The 19719-nt window shown below is 38.1% G+C and overlaps 3 protein-coding genes across 3 annotated transcripts in view; all 3 read right to left on the reverse strand.

The window, feature by feature from the left end:
* Positions 1-726: 726 nt before the first annotated feature.
* The window catches only part of LOC306871556 (doublesex- and mab-3-related transcription factor 1-like), a 60386-nt gene continuing 41393 nt past the window's right edge, over positions 727-19719 (reverse strand). Inside the window, exon 5 of the mRNA XM_079419592.1 lies at positions 727-1338. Coding sequence (XP_079275718.1) covers positions 1247-1338 — 92 coding nt within the window. The 3' untranslated portion in view covers positions 727-1246. The remainder of the gene's footprint in view (positions 1339-19719) is intronic.
* Positions 9692-12787, reverse strand: LOC306871555 (doublesex- and mab-3-related transcription factor 2-like). Its single transcript, XM_079419590.1, has 4 exons — positions 12593-12787; positions 11941-12303; positions 11583-11685; positions 9692-11118 (listed from the first exon to the last, which is right to left on the reverse strand). Exons 2-4 carry the CDS (start codon positions 12277-12279, stop codon positions 10037-10039), a joined length of 1524 nt encoding a protein of 507 aa, XP_079275716.1. The 5' UTR covers positions 12280-12303; positions 12593-12787; the 3' UTR covers positions 9692-10036.
* Positions 16534-19604, reverse strand: LOC306871829 (doublesex- and mab-3-related transcription factor 3a-like). The gene is made up of 2 exons (XM_079420011.1): positions 19135-19604; positions 16534-17903 (listed from the first exon to the last, which is right to left on the reverse strand). The coding sequence occupies exons 1-2, from the start codon at positions 19514-19516 to the stop codon at positions 16933-16935; spliced, it is 1353 nt and encodes a 450-aa protein (XP_079276137.1). The 5' UTR covers positions 19517-19604; the 3' UTR covers positions 16534-16932.

The raw sequence follows: 19719 nt of genomic DNA on the forward strand, positions 1-19719 counted from the left end.
TTGGTGCAGCGGATATAAATCTTTCACTCTGTTACTGTAATGTGTGCAGGAAGTCTTACATTTGGCTGCCGCTAACAGCTGAGCTGCACATGTTAGACCCCATGCCTTTCAAACGACCTCTTAATAGATTTCTGAGGAGAAAAAAAAACTTTACAATATACTTAATTATCATATTATCATTTTTGAACAAAACACTCACTACTAAGGGCAAATATAAATATTGTATTCCTATAAATCAGTAATGGTAATGTCCTAACATGTGATCTTGCAGTTGTTCAGCAAGGAGCACTGCACACAGTCCTTTTTTTACAGGGGTGATATAATTTTTTCCCTCTAAGAAAACATGAGGGTTTTTCTCATAGATTTCACCAGAACGCCTTTGATCAAGTGATAGCCATGCTCCAAAAGCTGTTTTGCAGGTGAGAGTACTTTAAGACTCCTCAATTTTCTATAATGAGCTCTAAGACATAAATCATTTGCTACCACACATTCAAACCAACCTTAAAGTGACAGCACCAAGAAATGTAGACGTCCCTGTGTGATTGATCAAATTTTGTATCAGACTCTAGTAACCCTTAATGTGAGGGATAAACTATTTTCTTGAAATATAGAGCATGCACAAAGGTAAGAAACAAATTCTCATTGTATTAACAACTTTAAAATTGTTTTTGTTAAATAAATACAAAACAATATATATATAATTAATTTTCAATACTTTTTTTTTATATATATTTACAATTATGATGTGAATGTGCATGATTTGTTGTATTTATGAGGTCATAATACTTTCAAAGCAATCAGACAGCTATTATCTCAGTCCTACACCTCAAAGTAAGGGTGTAGCTGTGTTTCAAGAGATATATCTGAAGACTTCAGTGTCCAAACTGACATGAGGGGCATCACCCCTCAGTCTCTCAGGTTCCCGCTCAAGTCTTTCATGTTGCTGTGTAAAAGACAACACATCTTGTGAAATTTAAAGGAGTCAAGTGAGTGTTTTTACTGTTGTGCGCCAGAAACCAATACGTACAACTTTGAAGAAATAATAACTTGCTATTTTGACTGTGAAATGCGTAAAAAATATATTGTATTTTAAATCACAAATGGTTTTTACACATTTTTACAAACTTTGAATTAATAAAAGTTACCAAACTCTCAAAGTAACTATTTTATTGTATTAAAATCATTTGTATAAATGCATCATAGTACCGACTGGATTTGAGACAGTGCTGTTTCAGAGGAGCCCATCTCAGGTAACCTGCACAGCCCAGTCCAGTGTAGCCCATTGCCAGATGATGGTGTGGGGGAGAGCGAGGCAGGGGCTGGCAGAGGAAATGCCACCTGGATAGAGGGGGAAACATGATATGTTCACAGCTCTTCCTCATTGTCAGATATGGTATGGATCAGTTTAGTAACAGGCTCCTCTGTGTAGTCTTTCCCCTCTAAGGCAGGTCTGAGTCTTAAATCTAAATATCTGTGATGTGACGGCTCATCACACCTAACTTCCCCGCTATGCAGAGGCCTTCAGTGAGAGAATTAGACACAGCACACAAATCAAGATATTTACTGTTGCTATTTATTTTTAAAAGAAACAGGTGGACACAAAGGAATTTAATTTGATGGAATTTTGAGACGATGCAGGTTGTCATAACAGTATTTTCTCTATGCAACTTACAATTATCTTGTATTAGTTTTAGTGCAGTTATAACAGTAGTAATAGGGAGGTAATCCGGCAACGCTTTAGTATAGGGACCATTTCTCACTCTTAGTTTCTTATTAGCATGCTGTTTATTAGTACTAGTAAAGCACATATTCTGCATGACCATATTCTACATCCCTAATCCTACCCAATACCTAAACTTAACAACTACTTTACTAGCTATTAATAAGCAGCAAATTAGGAATTTATGGAGGCAAAGATCAGTTAATGGTATGTTAAGCGTGAGAATTGGACCTTAAAATAAAAAGTGTGACTGGAAATTCTTTGGATTGTAATTGTATATTCCAAGTCTTTGAAAGCCACATGATTTCATAGTTTTTCCCAAATTTGTACAAGTATCATGTTTATATTATCATTAAAGTCTTTGTGTTTTGCGCGATTCCTTATTGCAATTAAATGACAAATAGTTCTTTTGAACCTTCTATTCATCAAAGAATGCTGAAAAAAATCTTTCCACAACAATATTAAGCAGCACTGTTTTCAACACTGATAACAATAAGAAATGTTTCTTGAGCAGCAAATCAGCTTATTAGAATGATTTCTGAAGGATCATGTGACACTGAAGACTGGAGTAATGGCTGCTAAAAGTTCAGCTTTGCCAACACAGGAATAAATAATATTTTAAAATATATTCAAATAGAAAACAATAATTTTAAATTGTAATAATATTTCACAATATTAATATTTTTTCTGTGTTTTTAATCTAATAAAAGACACTTTTTTTAAAACATTAAAAAATCTGAGCAACCTCCAAATGTTCTGAATGGTAGTGTAGATATATGGAACAATGTTTAATAAGACACAGTTAATTCAATCGTTTACAAATGTGTTTACCTCTCTAGACCAGTGCAAATATTCCCTGTTTCACTTTCCTATATAATAGGAGCCCAAACCACATTAGCGATAATGAGTTATTCAAATCGATTCAAATCAGCTATTGTAGTGGTCAGCCCATGCTGATTGTGGCCAAAAACTGAAAAAGTGGTATAGTGGTCAGTCTGCGCCTGTTGTGTCAAATCAAATAGCCTGCAGATGTTTGGATCGTCATAAGATCCCCTGCTGGCTGGTATTTAGACATCACGTCCCTAATGTTCAGAGCGGATCAAAGGTATGAACCAGTTTTATTGCACAACACTGTGCAGGAAACAATCTGTGTTTACATGGCAACACAGAGATTAGCACACATATTGTTGGCTAAATAGAGTCTAAGTGTCAGAGTAGCAACGACTCAGTCTTTACCCTCCAGCAAGGTTAAGTTTGTGGTGTGTGTCCAAACAAGTTTCTTTGCACGAGAAATCCACTTTAATGACTTTCAAAATGTGATCATGACTCCTTTGTATAGTGTGTTGCATTATAAGCAGCATCACATAAAAGGAGTCATTCAATGACTTGTAAAAAGTGCTTCTATCAGTCCTCCACTGGATATCCGCCATTATGGCAACAACTAGCTACCATCTTGCCAGGCTAGCATGCTACCCACACTGACGCTGCTGTGTAAATGTGCTAGCGTAGCCAGCAATGGCTATCAAGTTTAACAGGCTCCTATTGTTTGAAGTGAAAGTGAGTGACGTTTTATAAGATTGCAGAAAAGAGAATAATGTAACCTGCTAACTAAAATAAAATGCAATAAAAAATTCAAACTAGTTAACACTTTAGTATAGGGACAAATTCTCACTATTAGCATGCATATTATTAACATATTGGATGTTTTTAGTGCTTCTAAAGCCCATATTTTGCATATTCTAATACTACCCAATATCTAAACCTAACAACTACCTTACTAACTATTAATATACAGCAAATTAGGAGTTTATTGAGGCAAAAGTCGTAGTTAATGGTTTGTTAATGGTGATAATTGGACCTTAAAATAGAGTGTGACCAAATAATTTATATATTTTATATTGTTTGTGTCACAGATCAGCTTGACAAATATATGATTATGATGTGGATGTGCATTACCAGACACAGGAACAGTTTCTTCCCTCAGGCAATCCATCTCATGAACACTCAACAATAAACGTGGAACACACAACTATAATATATTATCCATTCACCACACTCACTAATTTTATTTTTATTTTCTCATTTCTAAATTGCACATACTTGACCTGTACATACATAGTTGTCTATATTATATATTGTGTTTTTGCTGCTTTGTACATTGCCTATTTGGTTATTTGTTGTTATTCTTTTATTATCTGTGTCCTGTCCTGTTGCTGTCTTTCTGTTGCACTGTGGAGCTTCTGTCACTACAACAAATTCCTTGTATGTGGAAACATACTTGGCCAATAAAGCTCATTCTGATTCTGATTCCTATTTGTTGTAGTCCTGAGATCATACAATCTTAAATAAAATAATACAAATACAATAATACAATTTGTTGTATTTCTTTGGTCATTGCAATTTAAAATGAAATCAAATTTAATGTAAATACTTTTAATGTAATTTATTTAGTCATTTAATTAATTTAAAATAAAATAAAATTATCTGTGTAAAAAAAAAAAAAAGAAAATATATAATGAATAATATACTTATTAACTCTATAATTTCTGTTTTTTGTTTCCTTTCCACATAGATCAAATTTACAAAAACATGAGTATGGCGTATGTGTATGATGTTTAATTTAAGATGGTATTAAAATAAAATAAAATAAAAAAGTATACTGTTATGGTGTGAACGTAGCCTTAGAAAAAAATATTGTGTACATTCATACATTTTTCTATATAACCATTTTCATTTTCACCCCCCTATTTCACCACTCATTGCCACTGAACAACCCCAGAAGAAACCCAAACACAATCCCCTGTGTACATTCCTCCCTCAGAGCCTCTTCACATCCTCATCAGGGGATCGTGTGTTTCTTCTCACCCACTCTTAACCTGACATGTAATCTCTTCCCCTTTGCCTGATCTTTCAGCAAGACTTTGGAAGCGAGACCTCTCTCCCAGGAGGCAGCACCCCAAGAATACTCAGAGAGGAGGAATCAGAGAGCCACGGCCAGGGCAGATGTCAAGTAGCCTCAGGGGCCGGACTCTTAACCCCAAGCTGAGGGTTTGTGGACAGAGTTGGGAAGCCAGCAGCATGCACTCTGGGAAAACAGAGCTATGTTTTGTCATTGGACTCCAGTAATGGGTGGTAACTTCTTTAGCAAAGCTACCGCATGAGAGCCCCTGTGGGAGCTGAGCCCCCTCTGCTAATGACTTCTTAATGTTTCCTCACTGAATGCATTACATGTGCTTGAGAAAAATAAATGGCCCTAAATATATTTCATGATAATTAAAAGGATTATCCAATGATGTAACTAAATATTCAGGATCATAGAGTTCAAAATCTGCCATTTAAAACCACTATTTTGAATGAACCCTACCATTCACAAATTGGACTTTTTTTTAAATGTTTTTTAAAGTTTCAAGCCTGCATTTATTTGATCAAAAATACATCGAAACAGTAATACTGTGAAATATTACTAGAAATTCTAAATAACTGTCTTCTTTTTCAGATATTCTTTAATATAATATATTATTTTTTTATTTATTCCTGTGTTGGCGAAGCTGAATTTTCAGCAGCCATTCCTCCAGTCTTCAGTGTCACATGATCCTTCAGAAATCATTCTAATCATTCTGATTTGCTGCTCAAACATATTGTCTCAGTGTTTCAAAAAATATATATATTTTGTGGAAAGTGTGAAACATTTTTTTCAGGAAAGTTTATTGAATAGAACATTTAAAAGAACATTATTTTTTAAAGCTTTTTTGTAACAATATAAAAATCCTTACTGTCACTTTTAATTATTTTCACTATCCCAGTGACTATGGTGGTTACAGCCAAGCAATTATCTGCAACAAATCAGCAAAATGAGCATGCAGTTATTACCATAAAAGCTCAGTAGAATAGGTCAAAGTTTATTTTTCGATTATGTTGTTCTCTGTGGTTTTGGCAATGGCATCTTTGCTTGGCTCTCTTGCTAGGACACTTTAAATGAGCCTAAACAAAGATCTTCGAAAATGACTTTTGCAGTAAAATCTGATGCCTCTCTCCAAGGATTTCCATACAATTTCCATGTTCCTTTCAGAAAAGCAAATTAAGACCATGCATTGCTGGATACAGAAGATAGTTTGCTGCTCTTGTACATACAAAACACTCACGCTAAAATCACACAAAATGTCCCTCAACAATAACAGTCGAATAAGCAATACAAAAACATGCAATAGACATACGTGCCAAGGCCAACCAGCGCAGATCAAGACGAAATGTTATTACAGGCCGTGCTTCACAAACATTTGGATTTCCAAGCATTTGCATTGAACTTGAGGCGATTTGCTTATCTACTTGAACGTCTTGGAAATGTTGCGAACAAAGTACAATGAAAAATGAGAGCTTAAACGCAGGAGCACAGCGAGGAGGTCAGGACTGTACTAATGTTTGGATCCATGTAAATAATCCCTTTGAATAAATACCACAAGCGCAACATGGCTTGGCTTCGATATGAACTTCTGAAAGTGATATTCATTGCTACTCTGTTTCACAATTCACACGCTCCACTTCTTGTCACTTTGGCTGATTACTTTATGAACCTGTCATGAAAGGAGGGAGGTGAGATTTTCAGCATCGTTTGTTTAGGGGTGACACTCTTGATATACTCAGCTGTTGTGTATTTATTGGAGAATACAGTGAGTGCTGTAAAACAAAGACCTTTGCACATGTGGTGAAACACTGACAGAGAGGGGTAAGTGAAAGGAAGGAGAAAAGAAAAACATCCCACAGGTGTTAATGGTATAAACCTGCCTGACAAGGTTCCACCATGGAAACCTAGAGGATGATGGTAGTGTGTGTGTGTGTGTGAGTGTGTGTGAGCAGACATAACTTCAACTGCCCGCATTGACTTCATCAGCTGTCAGTTTAGCAAACATGGTAATTAAGAGGCGCAAATTTGACAAAAGCTTCTGCGCTACACATTTCTTATTATATTACAAGTTGCCTTGCAGGAATTCCACACAAAAGCTGCTGGTACTGAAATGAGGGTAACAAAATTGGGATCCTACCCCTTTCGTTCATGCATTGCTGAAAGCCAATGCAAAATTTGTAGTATGTCATTTATTTCATATGTCAAAATAAACCTGTGGACTTGTGACTTCTCTTCGGTTTAATCTGTATGTTAAAGGTGCAGCGTCTTGCAGCTTGGCATTGGCCAGTGTGCTGAGTAACTGAGGCGACAAAGTCAACAGATTGAGAGATGGGTTTGCTCTGCACCTGGGGAGCAACGAGTTCAAGAGGGTGTTAGTCGGAACAATGACGTGGCCTGGCGAGTGAGTTGTCCTCACTCTGGACAGACAAATGTTTTGGGTGTAAAGCATGCAGCAATGCAAATGAACAAATATGCATTTTCGTTGCTTTATTAGCGCTGCACAAAACATTTTTAATCAGCGTTTTTGCCTTGTTTTCCAGTAAAAATTTCTACACATTCTTCTAGCAAGATACTTGAGAAGTGAAAAAGAGATGTTTCCGTACACACTGTTAACTATTAACACACACTTTTTGTTTTGTTTTAAGCATAAATCTAACTGCATTTAGTGAGGTTTATTCTTAAAAGATTGCTTCTCAATAAAAGCATTTTTTACGGGTGCTATATTTTTTTAAATATCATTTAAAAACAAATACTGATTAAAAATGTGATTTTTTTTTTTTTTTGCGGTGAATGTTTTTCTGCACTTAAACAATGTTTTGTCTGTTATCAAAATCTGATTTTATTATCTCACTCTTGCTGAGCTCTTGAAATTTTAGTGCTGAAAAAGAAAACTGCTTTTTTCACATAAACCTCATTATCATACTTGCTCCCAAACTCCGCCGATTCGAATAGTTCACCTGAAGTGCATCAAAATGTAAAAGAGTTTGTTTCTTCATCAAAACAGATTAGGAGAAATTTAGCTTTACATCACTTGCTCACCAATGGATCCTCTGCAGTGAATGGGTGCCGTCAAAATGTGAGTCCAAACTACTTTCTAACAATCATGCAGCTTTTCACTTCAAGAGACATTAACTGATATACTGGAGTCATTTTGATTACTTGTGGATTATTGTGATTTCTTTATCAGCAGTTTGGACTCTCATTCTGACGGCACCCATTTACTGCAGATGATCCACTGAAGAGCAAGTGATGTAATGCTAAATTTCAACAAATCTGCACTAAAGAAGAAATGCATTCATCTATACATCTTGGATGGCCTTGGGGGAGTAAATTTTCAGCAAATGTTTAATTTTGGGTGAACTATTCCTTTAAAGAAATGTAAATGTGGAACAACAGGTTAAAAGATTGCACAGCCAATGTTAACATAATCTGACCTGCCTTCCTCATGTGCTACAGTAGCAACAGTGTTTAGACAGACAAGTTAACTTGGACTGACATAAGGGCCTAGTAAAAGGAACTAAACAAACATGCTGGCAATGCTAGTGATGGCACTTTGCTAATGTGCTAAATCTGACACTATGGGAACTGGGCTCATCAGTCTTGATGCCATCAGCAGATCCAGTGTCCTACTGCTACAATCGTACCCTCACTGACTTCACTGTTGCATAATTACTGACCCGTTTTTCACGTCGCAAGGTATTTAAAAAAACTGTTTACAGTAAATAAGTAAGGAGATAACAGGTAAAATGAGCACAGAACAACCGATGTGATTGTTTCTTAAGACGTATTGTCTAAGCAGGATGTTTTGAGGGTTGTAGATCTAAATTCTTTCGAAAAAAGCAGAATTTGACTAACAGAACAGCTGCAGTTAATCTATAATTTCATGCTAGCCTCTCAGTCGTTTTAGGAGATATCGTGCAGAGGTCTTTCCTAAGAGACTATTCCCTGCTCCATTTGAAGCCAGAAATGATTCCATCTGAACCAATGAACTGTGCAATGAATGCATGTTTAAACTATAATGCCTAAGTCTTATATTGTTCACATTTACTATTTCAATTTTACAATTATTTGTAGTTAATGTATGATTAGTTTGGAAATTTCACTTTATTAGTCGCACTAAAAAAAACACTGTCATTTCTCGTAGGATAAAGAAATCAGACACAAGCTTTAATGCAGCAAAAGATCATTTGTTTACTTTCTTTTTCTGCATTTAGCTGTCTGGTTTACCTGAATCTGTCGTCTTCATACAATTGCTGCATAATCTGACGTCAGCTAAAGTTAAATGTTTAAAAAAATGAATTGTAAAAGGTATTTTACAATTTATGGGCTTCTCATGTTTCCATCAACGACATCTGTGATACATGTAGACATAACTAATGTCTTGAGCAGGTGCTCCATTTTTGCAAATAAAGTGTAATAAGTATAAACAGAATCATTTGCCTTTTTTTCACGGTTACTTTATAAACGTATTGGCCAATGTAAATTGTCACTGCTATAAAAAATGTACACGAAATACCCATCATCATTCCTGTCCAGAATTGAACCTTCAATTAGAATCACATATATAGTTTCGGTATTTGCAAATCTTTACATTGACTCTAGAATATAGTAATAACAAACAGTGCTGCTGCTGTTCTGTAAAAGCCACAATCCAGCCTGGGGTCAGCTGCTAAAATGCTTACAGAAGTCTTATAAGTTAGTCATCTGATTTCTTCTTAAAGACTGGTCGTAACTTTTTAAAATATTTCCTTTTTAAAATGTTACATAAAAAATCGTCTAATGTGAATCTAAAAAGTAAGACTGATTACCACTTGGCTAAATGCTAGTTGGTCACACTAGTTTTTAAGACACTAACAATATAGTGGCTGTGTTTGTGGAACTACACGATCTAAATAAGAAATTAAAAGCATGAACATCTCAAGCAGTAATTGTTTGTTAAAATGTACCAGTCATTATTGTTCTATAATATTTTACATTTTTTGTATTCATATTTTAAATTAACAATTTATATATTTTAATTTTTTTATTTTGTTCTTTTAAGGTTCTACCATAAAATAATATTGATCATTACGGCTTTACTACTTTAATATAAACAATTATTTTGTGAAAATAATATCACAATTACAAAATAATATAGGAACATTTTTTTCATTTTATTGACACTTTTAAAGTAGCAAAATTAACATTTACATTTAAATACTCTACACATTATGATGTATTATAATGTACAACATGCATGTCTGAAATGGTATGTACATTTTTATACAGATGTCAAAAAAATATTAGATTAATGATTTTCTGCATTTTCTCTGCTAAAATTCCAAATATATGTATGTGTGTGTGAATAAATATACAGTCAGTACAAAATAAGCAAGTACTTTTAGGATTTTTTTTTTTTTTTTTTACAGGAAGCCTTACTGGGATGTCCGATTTAAAGAAAGTGCGGGTCTTTTTAATATGGCCTCCACTGAGAATGACAGAGACTCTCCTGCAGTGACCTTGCTGCTCCTAGGCTTTGCTACAAGGTCCTTTCCCGCTCTTTCTGAGCTTTTGAGTCCCACTGTGTCTTTGGCGGTACCCTCCCTAAACTTTTTAGCCGCTTCCTCCAGCAGTTCCTTACAGTATGGCCCACTCATTTCTGGATTCTTGTCATTGAGTGTCTGCTGTATGAGGGAATGGAAGGAGTTGAGCTTCATGGACAGTGTGTGCTTGGCAGTGTCTTTGCTCATGTTGTTGATCACATGCTCATGGCTCCCTGCATGCGGAGGGAAAGCTTGTCCATACACCCTCTTAGGAGGCGAGAAGGCTGAACGGGCATTTCCGTTCTGGCCAAGTCCTGTCTGAGCCTCTCTGGGCCCCGGCTGGAGTTCACACGGCTCTGGAGCTACTCGAGAGCCCTCTAGCCTAGACGCGGCCGGCTCCTGCTCGGGCGGGTGGCTCTCAGTGGAGGTCATCATCTTTGGATCCCAAACAGCCCCAGGTTTCAAGTTCTGGACTGCGGTGGCATTCAGGAGACACTGCTGGTATAACAGGGCATCGCTGATACCGCTGCTGCCCCGTGGCCACATTACGAAGCGTGGTGAGAGCGGGTATTGGCGGTAGGTGGTAGCTACGCTCACATTGGAGGAGATGAGCTCCACGTTAGCTGTTGTCCCACCTGTGGCGGCATACTGCAGAGAGAGATCCAGACAGCCGGGGAGAAAGCCACAGAGATCTTTGGGTGAAGGTTCGACCGTGGAAGGGGCTGAGGAGGATGAGAAAGCCGTCTTGTAGGAGTTATACTCAGCAGCATGGATCATACTACCAGGGAGGAAGAGCGAGGTAGAGCTGGGCTGGCTGGACTCGAGAAGCTCTCGTTCTTTATATTCTCGTTCCAGCATGATGGTCTCTAGCTCCTTGTCGGCAAAGGCTCGTCTTTTCCTCATGCGGTCGCTCAGAGGAGGGGGCAGAGCGGGACTGGCACCCAGAAATGGCTCGTTCTGCACTGGACGATATCCTGTTAATGAAGATGATGAATTTGGTTTTATTTACACATAACAAAAGACATGATTTATGCCTCTTTTTCTGTTAAGAATTTCTAAAGTAATTTAAACCTTTTTCCCAATGGAATTTTTATTGTGCACATAAATGTGTTATTAAATTTTGAGCATCAGTAATATCATGCACAGCTTTAATTTGTAATATTTGTTTAATTATTATGTGTAACAAGAAGCTAAACATGTGCTGTATTTGAGAGAAGCTTACGCCATGAAAACATCCAGAGAGGAACCAAGTGAATTAATATGAAATAGACAGAAGTCCAAGAAAGGCTGAGAGAAGAGGAAAAAAGAGGGGTAAAATTGGTTTTAAAAAGAAGGAAAAGGGCAAAAGGTCAGAAAGATCAACCATCAGCTTTTAATAAGAAGCAAGGAAGAGTTCTCAGTTTATGCATGCGATTTGTTGGAATTGTTCTAAACCCACCTTCTAAAATACTTTTTGCCAGCATGGTCGATGGGCGGATGTGTCGCTGATATATACTTCGTCTTTCCACCGGTATTTGCTTCCCGGATATTCCCTTTTTGTCCTAAAGTTGAATGATACATAATTGTAATGAATTTTACTCTATAGCGTAGCATCTAGGATTAGATTATGGGGGGTTAAACCGTTTTTTATTCACTGTTGCAACGCAGTAATGTCTCGACCTGATATTGAGTATATTGAGAAAAGTCTGCCTTCCCTCCGTTTTGTTTCACTTACTCAAGATTTTAGGCTTACATTTTGTTTTCCTCAGTTTGATACTGATATAACAATAAAGGGTCATTAGTCTGCGTGCTCTCACCTCAGTCGCTTGCTGTCTCCGCAGTGCCACTTGTGCAGCCATTACGCGCTGTCTCTCCACCACCAGCAGGCAGTTCGCGCACTGGCAGTCTCTCCACCGGCAGAATCTCTTGTGCCCCTTCAGACAAGACACCACGCCGTGGTTCCTACAGCGGGCGCATTTCGGTGTGCGGCTCAGTTTGCGCTGGTCTCCAGAGCCGAGGTTTAATCGGCTGGTTTTGTCGTCGTCTTTGGTTCCCACGTCGTCCTCCCCGGTGCCGGTGAACACCGCCTGATCATCGCTCTCGGTTTCCAGGCCCTCCACGTCGATCTCAAACTCCGAGCCGGAAAGATCCGTCATTTTCAGGACGCGTCTAAATAGATGCTGTCCAGAAGAAAATAGGACTAATTAGTCAATTATTTTTAGGAGGTCTATAATACATATTTTTAAACAATTTAATGTGTCAATTAATTATTGTCATTTCTACTTGAGGTTTCAAAGAGACAAATTCGATTTGCATATGGTTCAGAACATTTAATGAATTTAGCACTGCAGCTTGTAACTTGGATTTGACTTTTTCAAAAATTAGAGCACCAATTAAACTTATGTTCTTACTTTTACAGAGTATTTAATAAAAATCAGTGGCATTCCGCGTTTTTTCAGAGACACTTACCTATCCAATGTAGACCAAAACAGGATGAGTGGCTATCCAAGAGTCTCTATAAGACTACAACCCAGAGCTGTTGAAGTGCTACTCCAGGGGAAATTAGGCCACCTTCACATAAACATCAGTGAGCGACATTTACTCTACCTGATCTGTCACTGCGATGTGATGAGAGCCTCTCTCAGCCTTTCAACTCTAAGATCCGCGCAGCAAATCTGCCACAGCCAATGGGGAAGCTCCGCTCACAACGAGCCAATCAGGAGACGGCGTGTGACAGCATGTCCAGATTGGCTTGATGTGAACGGAGCTTACCCATTGGCTGGAATTGGAATCACTCTGAGGAAGTTCTTAATGGGGTGAAGTTACAAATAAAACATTCCTAGGAAACTATCAATTAATCACGGAGGACAACGGGGGTTCAGCTGTTTAATGCGTCTAGTTTCAAACCCCCATGTCTCGGCTCATTCATATAGACTTTTATTTATTGCTAATACTATCATGTACGCTAAATTATTTTTCCAGCTCATACACGGCACTGAGTAGCCTAGTATTAAAAAAAAAAAAAAAAAAACTTGACGCGTTCATATTTTGTGATTATTAGGCTACCGAGAGGTTTACATTTAGCTATTAAATTACCTTTGCATGTTTGGACAACAAAATTATGATGTTTAATTTCATAGCAAAGGCGTTTTGCAAGTTACGTTGTAATATTTCGTTAATGTGCTTGCAGTGGCTAAAGTAACCACTAATTGACAATATTCAAATTACAGCTGGTCAATGCAAACACTGGCGATGGATTTTCATTTTTATTCAAATGCACCTAACAGCGTTGCCATACAGGTGTTTTTTGTTTTTGTTCATTCCCTTTAAGATATAAATATTATATAATTATTAGGCTAATTATGAATTGGACGACCATTAATGTGTTCATATATATATATATAATTTTTTTTTATCTTAAAACACATCTTAAAACGTTAAATAGCCTAAATATTTTCAAATTGCTCATCTTGTTAATTAAGACATTTGTCTAGCCTATATTTTGGCTACATTGCAATACGCTAGGCTATAATTATTTACATAAAGATTGCAGTTCCGAGAGACCAATTTATAATTTAATGATATAGCGGTTGTCTGACAAATTAGTTTGGCTGTTAACAAGACACTAGATCTCTTGTTACACCAATTAATATCTTTCTGAGTTGCTGTTGACAACGCACAACCCTTCGGGGATGCATTTACACACAGTTTTCAGCTCTAGATAGAGCGTGATATGACAGTTGACACAACAAGCCATACTTAAAAAACATTGACTAAGCATGCGGGAAGGGTACATAAAACACAGTTCTCTTTGTCCCGATCGACCTAGCATGTGTGATGTTTCTCAAAACAAAGTAAAATCAACTGACACTAAAGAATGCCACAGCTACTGTTCGTGATGGGTTTGCAGCAGATGCGGGACGTGGGAGAGTAAAGCTTGTTTGGTTTAAATGAACAACAAATAGCCTGTGGTTGGAATTTGCACATCATTTTAGGCTTTCTGTAACCTATTTTGTCGATAGCCTATATATTTAAATATAGCCTTTTTAAAAATATATAGATTGAAAAAAAAAAGATGAAATAATGATTAGCCTACTAGCTATTATTATTTTTGGGGGCAGTTTTTATTATTGCGTCAGCTTAATCGACACCCAGGTCTAACACAATGCATAGAACAAGCTGTCATCTCTCACAGCCTCTTTTTCATTCGTGAAAAAATAATACAAATAATAAAATTGGCGCCAGAATATGGTCAATGCATTCATTAAATTTTTCGTCCAGGCTAGCTATATTTTTTATAGGCCTATATATTAAAAACAATAAATTAATAACCAAATGTAATAAATCAAATAAATAAAAGAGTTAATAAGGATTTATAAAATGCTCATACTAGTTTATATTAGGCTATCCAGGGAAATGATCGCTTTGGATTTGGCAACACATGTTTCTTTAATTGGTAAGTAGGATGGTGTTTTATAGGGTGATTTGGGTCAATTGTCTGTCTCCGTCATATCTGTTACTCACATGTGGTGAAGATGTTTGCCGTGCAGGTGCAGCTTTGCCACTCGTCCTTCTTTTCCCTCTTAATTTATTAGCAAGGCTGCGGCCAGCAAACCTAACTGCTACCCAGGGTGCAATTTCCCCATGAGGAATGCTTTGATCTTCTCTTTTTCCTTCTTCTAAACACATGACAATGCCAAACGGAGAAAAATCGCAGTGTCTTTATTGTTTAGCTACAATCCCTATGCGTTAAGATTTATAGAATATCCCACGCGAGTGGTTGTTTTATTACCCAAAAATGACTTTTTCGGTTCTTTGTCATCCCGTTATTTCCCCCAAGTACGTAGGCTACAGGATATATTTGTTTGCTGACTAGCTTGTTGAGAAGCCAGGCCTGTTAGTGGCCTGCATTGTTCAGGAGTCAGGTTATTCAATAGTTTACTTTCCATTACAGTGAAAATGCAGGTCCATCATGGTCAAAACGCCCTCAGACACGTTCGAGGATATTTATTTACAACCAATGATCAGTGACAGGCCTTTCGGTTTGGTTCAGGGTGTGTCACACGTTCACACTGCAATGTAACCTGATCGCAGTGTACACTAGAGATTTGTGAGTTCACTCAATTCCCTGTTATGTTAATTATACATTTGAAGACGCTTGATGGATTGGGAACACGTGCAACCTGCTGAATGCTTAACCACTCATAATTGGCATGTCTGGCAGATGTACTCGAGAACGCAAGGCCTTGTTGACTTAGAGGCACAAATTCAAATGTCAGCATTAAAAGCTGTCGCTCGGTTAAGTCAACAGATGTGTTAAATAGAACTGCAACACCTGCAAACTCAGCGACCGCTTGTTTAGCATCACATTGTACGTTTATAAACACTATGAAACCTAAACAGGGTGTCTTAAATAAGCAACAAGTCACAACAAAACGCCATTTAGTTCTGAATGAATGTAGCCTAAAAGTTACGTTTTATCACGTAGGTCTACATCAGAACTTGAGTAATGTTCTGTTTTACATTTGCATAATTAACATTACTTTAGCTGTGTCGTACTGTAGGCTTAGATAGCAAACAACTTCACAAGTTGACAGTAGCCTACGGAGTCATTATTGATGCTTTCAAAGTGAGGTATTCCTGCACACAGAACCAATTTACTTGAGGCAACAGAGCATCAAAAATATATTTCCATTAATAATAATAATAATAATACAGTATGAATTATTAAATTTAACACAAAAAAAAATTCTATAAAATAACGCATTCAAAACATCTTGTCTAACATAGTGTATTGATGTTGGCTAGGTGTGTGGATAACGTTTCTACGACTAATGCCACTCTGGAAGGAGGACCATTGTTGAAAGTTTCTCTATTGTTAAGAATGTCCACTAGATGGCGCAGTTAGCTCATTTTCCTGCTCAATTCATCGATGATAAACGCTTTGATCCATTTGAAAGACTTTTTTTTCCAAATAGAAAAATACACTGTTAATTTTATAATCACGCTTTTCACATTTACGTTAAATAACGTAAGTCATCAGAGTGATTCCAATAATTAGGAATGATAAACAAATAAAGAGAACGATGAAGAGAAGTTTTAGCATTGTTAATGGTAGAGTTAATTATTACATAATTAAAATATATTAAAATGTGGCACACCTTACAGCTGTACTTACTGCATAAATGGAGGCATGAAAACTGAATTTGTGGGGGATTTAATACAAGGAGAAAACAAGGTGTCCCTTGAAGTTTTATTTTATTTTTTATTCTAAAGAGTTGCTATTGAATTTTTGAAGACACATTTATTTTTTCTTTCTTTCTTTCTTGTATTTTAAAGAGTTTGTTTCGTTTTACTGATATTTAACACATGTAGGCCTAGGTATCTGACTGAGGCAAACTGACAATAATAACAGTACATAGAAGGTTTATTTGCCATACTTTTACATGCAGGACTGCTGGAATATTTCTACATTAAACTGTTATCAATGGTACATTTCATGCAAAGTGGAAATAGAGATCACTGTGCTCAAATATATTAAGTTATTCAGACTTTTTTGGTCAAATAATAGTACCTTAATGATCCCCCCCCCCCCCCCCCCCCCCAATTAAAGCTAATGTTATTCCACACATGATTAAGTTGGCACAACAACCTCAAATCTGTTAGAAATATAATACCTCAAGTAATGCACTGTATATCTTTTCAATGCGCTCCTTGATGAGCAGTGTCTCTTTTGTATCATTTCAAGAACCCATTTGAAACATATTTCAGTGCTTTTTTCCCATCCAGCTATTCAAACCGCTGAGGAGTTAGGAGGAAGTGTTCAGGATCCTGGAGTCTGAGGAGTCAGATCTTTCATCATACTCCTCATCTGCAGCAAACATGCTCTGTTTGGCAATGGCAGGACAGCTCTCCTCCTGCATGCTGATTCGATGCTCCTCGGTGGGCCTGCTGGTGAGGAGCGGTGAGCTGCAGATCACTCCGGCCGAGGGGCCTGAGAACGGAGGGATGTACTGTGAGCGCAGCTGATACTGCTGCTGTAATGTCATGGTATTCCACAGAGTCACATCGTTGTGCACAAAGGGCCCGGCTTGGCCACGGCTCAATGAATTTCTCAGCATGAGGGGGTATCGAGGCGGCTGGGGAAAGCCATGCTGGAGTGGCATGCTAAGAGGGCCTGGTACAACTCCAGCAGAAGGCTCTGAGGAGAAGCGCAGAGAATCGGGAACACGGAAGGCCGAACCGACTGACCATTTGGAAGACGAGACTGGGTACGAACTCAGCGGGTGCTCAAAGAGATGGCCGTTTGAGGGGAGAACCAGAGTATCTGAGTTCTCAGACAGAACCTTTTCTGGTTTCATCGTGGAACGGCTGGAGAGCAGGATCTCAATGGCTCCGACCAGGTCCCCACCACAGCCTTTCAGAATGAGCTCCAGGACTGCTGGTTTGTGGGCTGGGAAGATCTTCTTCAGGACTTCCAGTGGAGGTCGGTTGGCCCTCAGGCTGAAAGGGAGAGATACAGAGCCTGAGAGGCCTTCGATGAGGATGTTGGGCTCAGGGGAGTTTTTGGGGTTGTCAGCTTTGGGTTCTGGGTCGGTGCAGGATTTAGACAAGCCAAAGCGGGACTCCTCAACCTGGGGAGTTGGGTCTGAGGTGTCAGGGGTGCAACAAAGGTTAGGTTTAGACTCCTCAGGGGAGCTGGCTGGTTCTGGTTCTCTGTCACTTGCACTACCACCGTTCTCTCCACCAGACTGCTCACCAGACAAGTCCTCATTTAGGTCTGGAAAACACACGAGCAAAGACTTCATGAGCATTATCAAAGATGGTAATACAGTGATGCTGCAGCAAAATTAAAATGTTATACAGTCAACATAATTACAGAACTGTCTATCTAACTGTAACATTTATTTAAATCTTCTAAGGCCTGACCTTCTTTTTTTTCTAAATAGCTAAAGATAATAGCTTAAATGTAAACACATTAAAGTCCAGCTAACTTGCTATACTCAAACACTGTCTGATTCTGCAGACTAGAAGTGCAACATTCAGGTTATAGACCTGTCAGCACTGCTGTGATTTATAATGGGCGACTTTATTAGCTGTTCACATAAAAACGCTGACGCGGTGACTCTGAAAAATCTCTCGTCGATTCCACTTAACTACAGTTTTGCAAACTGATTACTTTAGAAACATTTTGCATTCATTCGGAAATTTGCATTTCAGCTTGACCTTCCTCTGAAAAGACCGACAGGGCCTACCCTATTACCTGATGTGCACTGTCGATCACAGAATAAAAATAATAATAATCTTTCAAGGCTCCAAGTTAATGACGGATGGTGGGCGGATTGTCCTAAATATTTGTGTTTTAATTATTCGGACTAAATAATTTAGCAGAACATTCAGGTTTGGGATGTAGCTATTTTAACGCAAACACTGACAAAAAAAACAACTGTGCCTGGTGTTATAAACGTGTTTGTGATGGTTAAAATTTCAGTAACAACATCATAATAAGAAGAATAAATGGTATTTTTAATTAGAACAAAATTAATAATAACAGTTCTTATTATAAGTGTATTTTTGCCGGTTTAGGAAAACGGGCTATACTTCCAGGAAACAAAAATACCCGCATTTTGCATTATCTGTCTCGATAATGTAAGACCGTAAGTGTTGTCTCGATCAGTAAGACTGTTGCTAAAACTACTGCAAAGATTATATATATATATATATATATATATATATATATATATTAAAGTTGTGAAGTTATTTCAGGAGAACTCAATCGTGTTCTCAGTTAAAATCATTCCGTTTCGTTTTTATAATACATTTTGTAACAATAATAAAAATAATAGGATAATTATTATAAATAAAAATAAAACGAATAAATGAATTATAATTACTTTGAGAGAATCTTCCCGCATGCAAAACGCAATACGCGTTGTCTTCTTAAAACGAAGTATAAAAGAGTAGGCTACAATGTCTCAAATATTGTGTAGATAACTAACACAAGCGATTACCTTGCGGCGGTTTAGGGGTCACCGTCTCTGAGCTCCAGCGCAGGTCTATGTCGCTTGGTCGCGGGTTCGCGCTCTGCTCTCCGCTCCCCACCGTGATGCCTGGTAGCGCTCTCAGAGACTCCGGGATCAAACTCTCCAAACTCTCATTCGCCTGCTGCCGCCTCAGCGCCACCTGAGCCGCCATGACCCGCTGTCGCTCGATTATCAGAATACATTTCTCGCAAGTGCAGTCCTTAAAACGGCAGTAACGCTTGTGCCCCTTCAGCCAGGAGAGCACCCCGTGGTTCCTGCAGCGGGCACACTTGGGGGTCCTCTGGAGGGGCGCTCTCGGCTGGGACACCGGGCCCCCCATGTAGAGGTAGTGCGATCCGTAGCCATTCATTTCTCAAGTCGTTTCCAGAGGTGCCAGAGGCGCAAGTGCATCAGATAAGATGTAGAGGAAGAGTGCTGTCAAGAGATCAAGCCCCTCTGCTGCTCGCTACACTCGTGATGAGAGGTGTTGACTCTTTAAGACGAGGATCCACCTTTCGCCCCGCAATAAAGAAGTGCATCAGGCGATCTGACACGCACTAACGAGTGACTTCT

This window comes from Barbus barbus (assembly GCF_936440315.1).
Source record: "Barbus barbus genome assembly, chromosome: 6".
In the NCBI taxonomy this organism is placed as follows: domain Eukaryota; kingdom Metazoa; phylum Chordata; class Actinopteri; order Cypriniformes; family Cyprinidae; genus Barbus; species Barbus barbus.

Coding starts and splice junctions, on each gene's coding strand:
- LOC306871555 (XM_079419590.1), bottom strand. CDS start 12,279: ATGACGGATCTTTCCGGCTCGGAGTTTGAGATCGACGTGGAGGGCCTG. Junction 11,686..11,940: donor GGAGACAGCAAGCGACTGAG/GTGAGAGCACGC, acceptor ATTCAACTTTAG/GACAAAAAGGGAATATCCGG. Junction 11,119..11,582: donor GGCAAAAAGTATTTTAGAAG/GTGGGTTTAGAA, acceptor CTTCATTAACAG/GATATCGTCCAGTGCAGAAC.
- LOC306871829 (XM_079420011.1), bottom strand. CDS start 19,516: ATGAATGGCTACGGATCGCACTACCTCTACATGGGGGGCCCGGTGTCC. Junction 17,904..19,134: donor GACCCCTAAACCGCCGCAAG/GTAATCGCTTGT, acceptor TGTGTTTTCCAG/ACCTAAATGAGGACTTGTCT.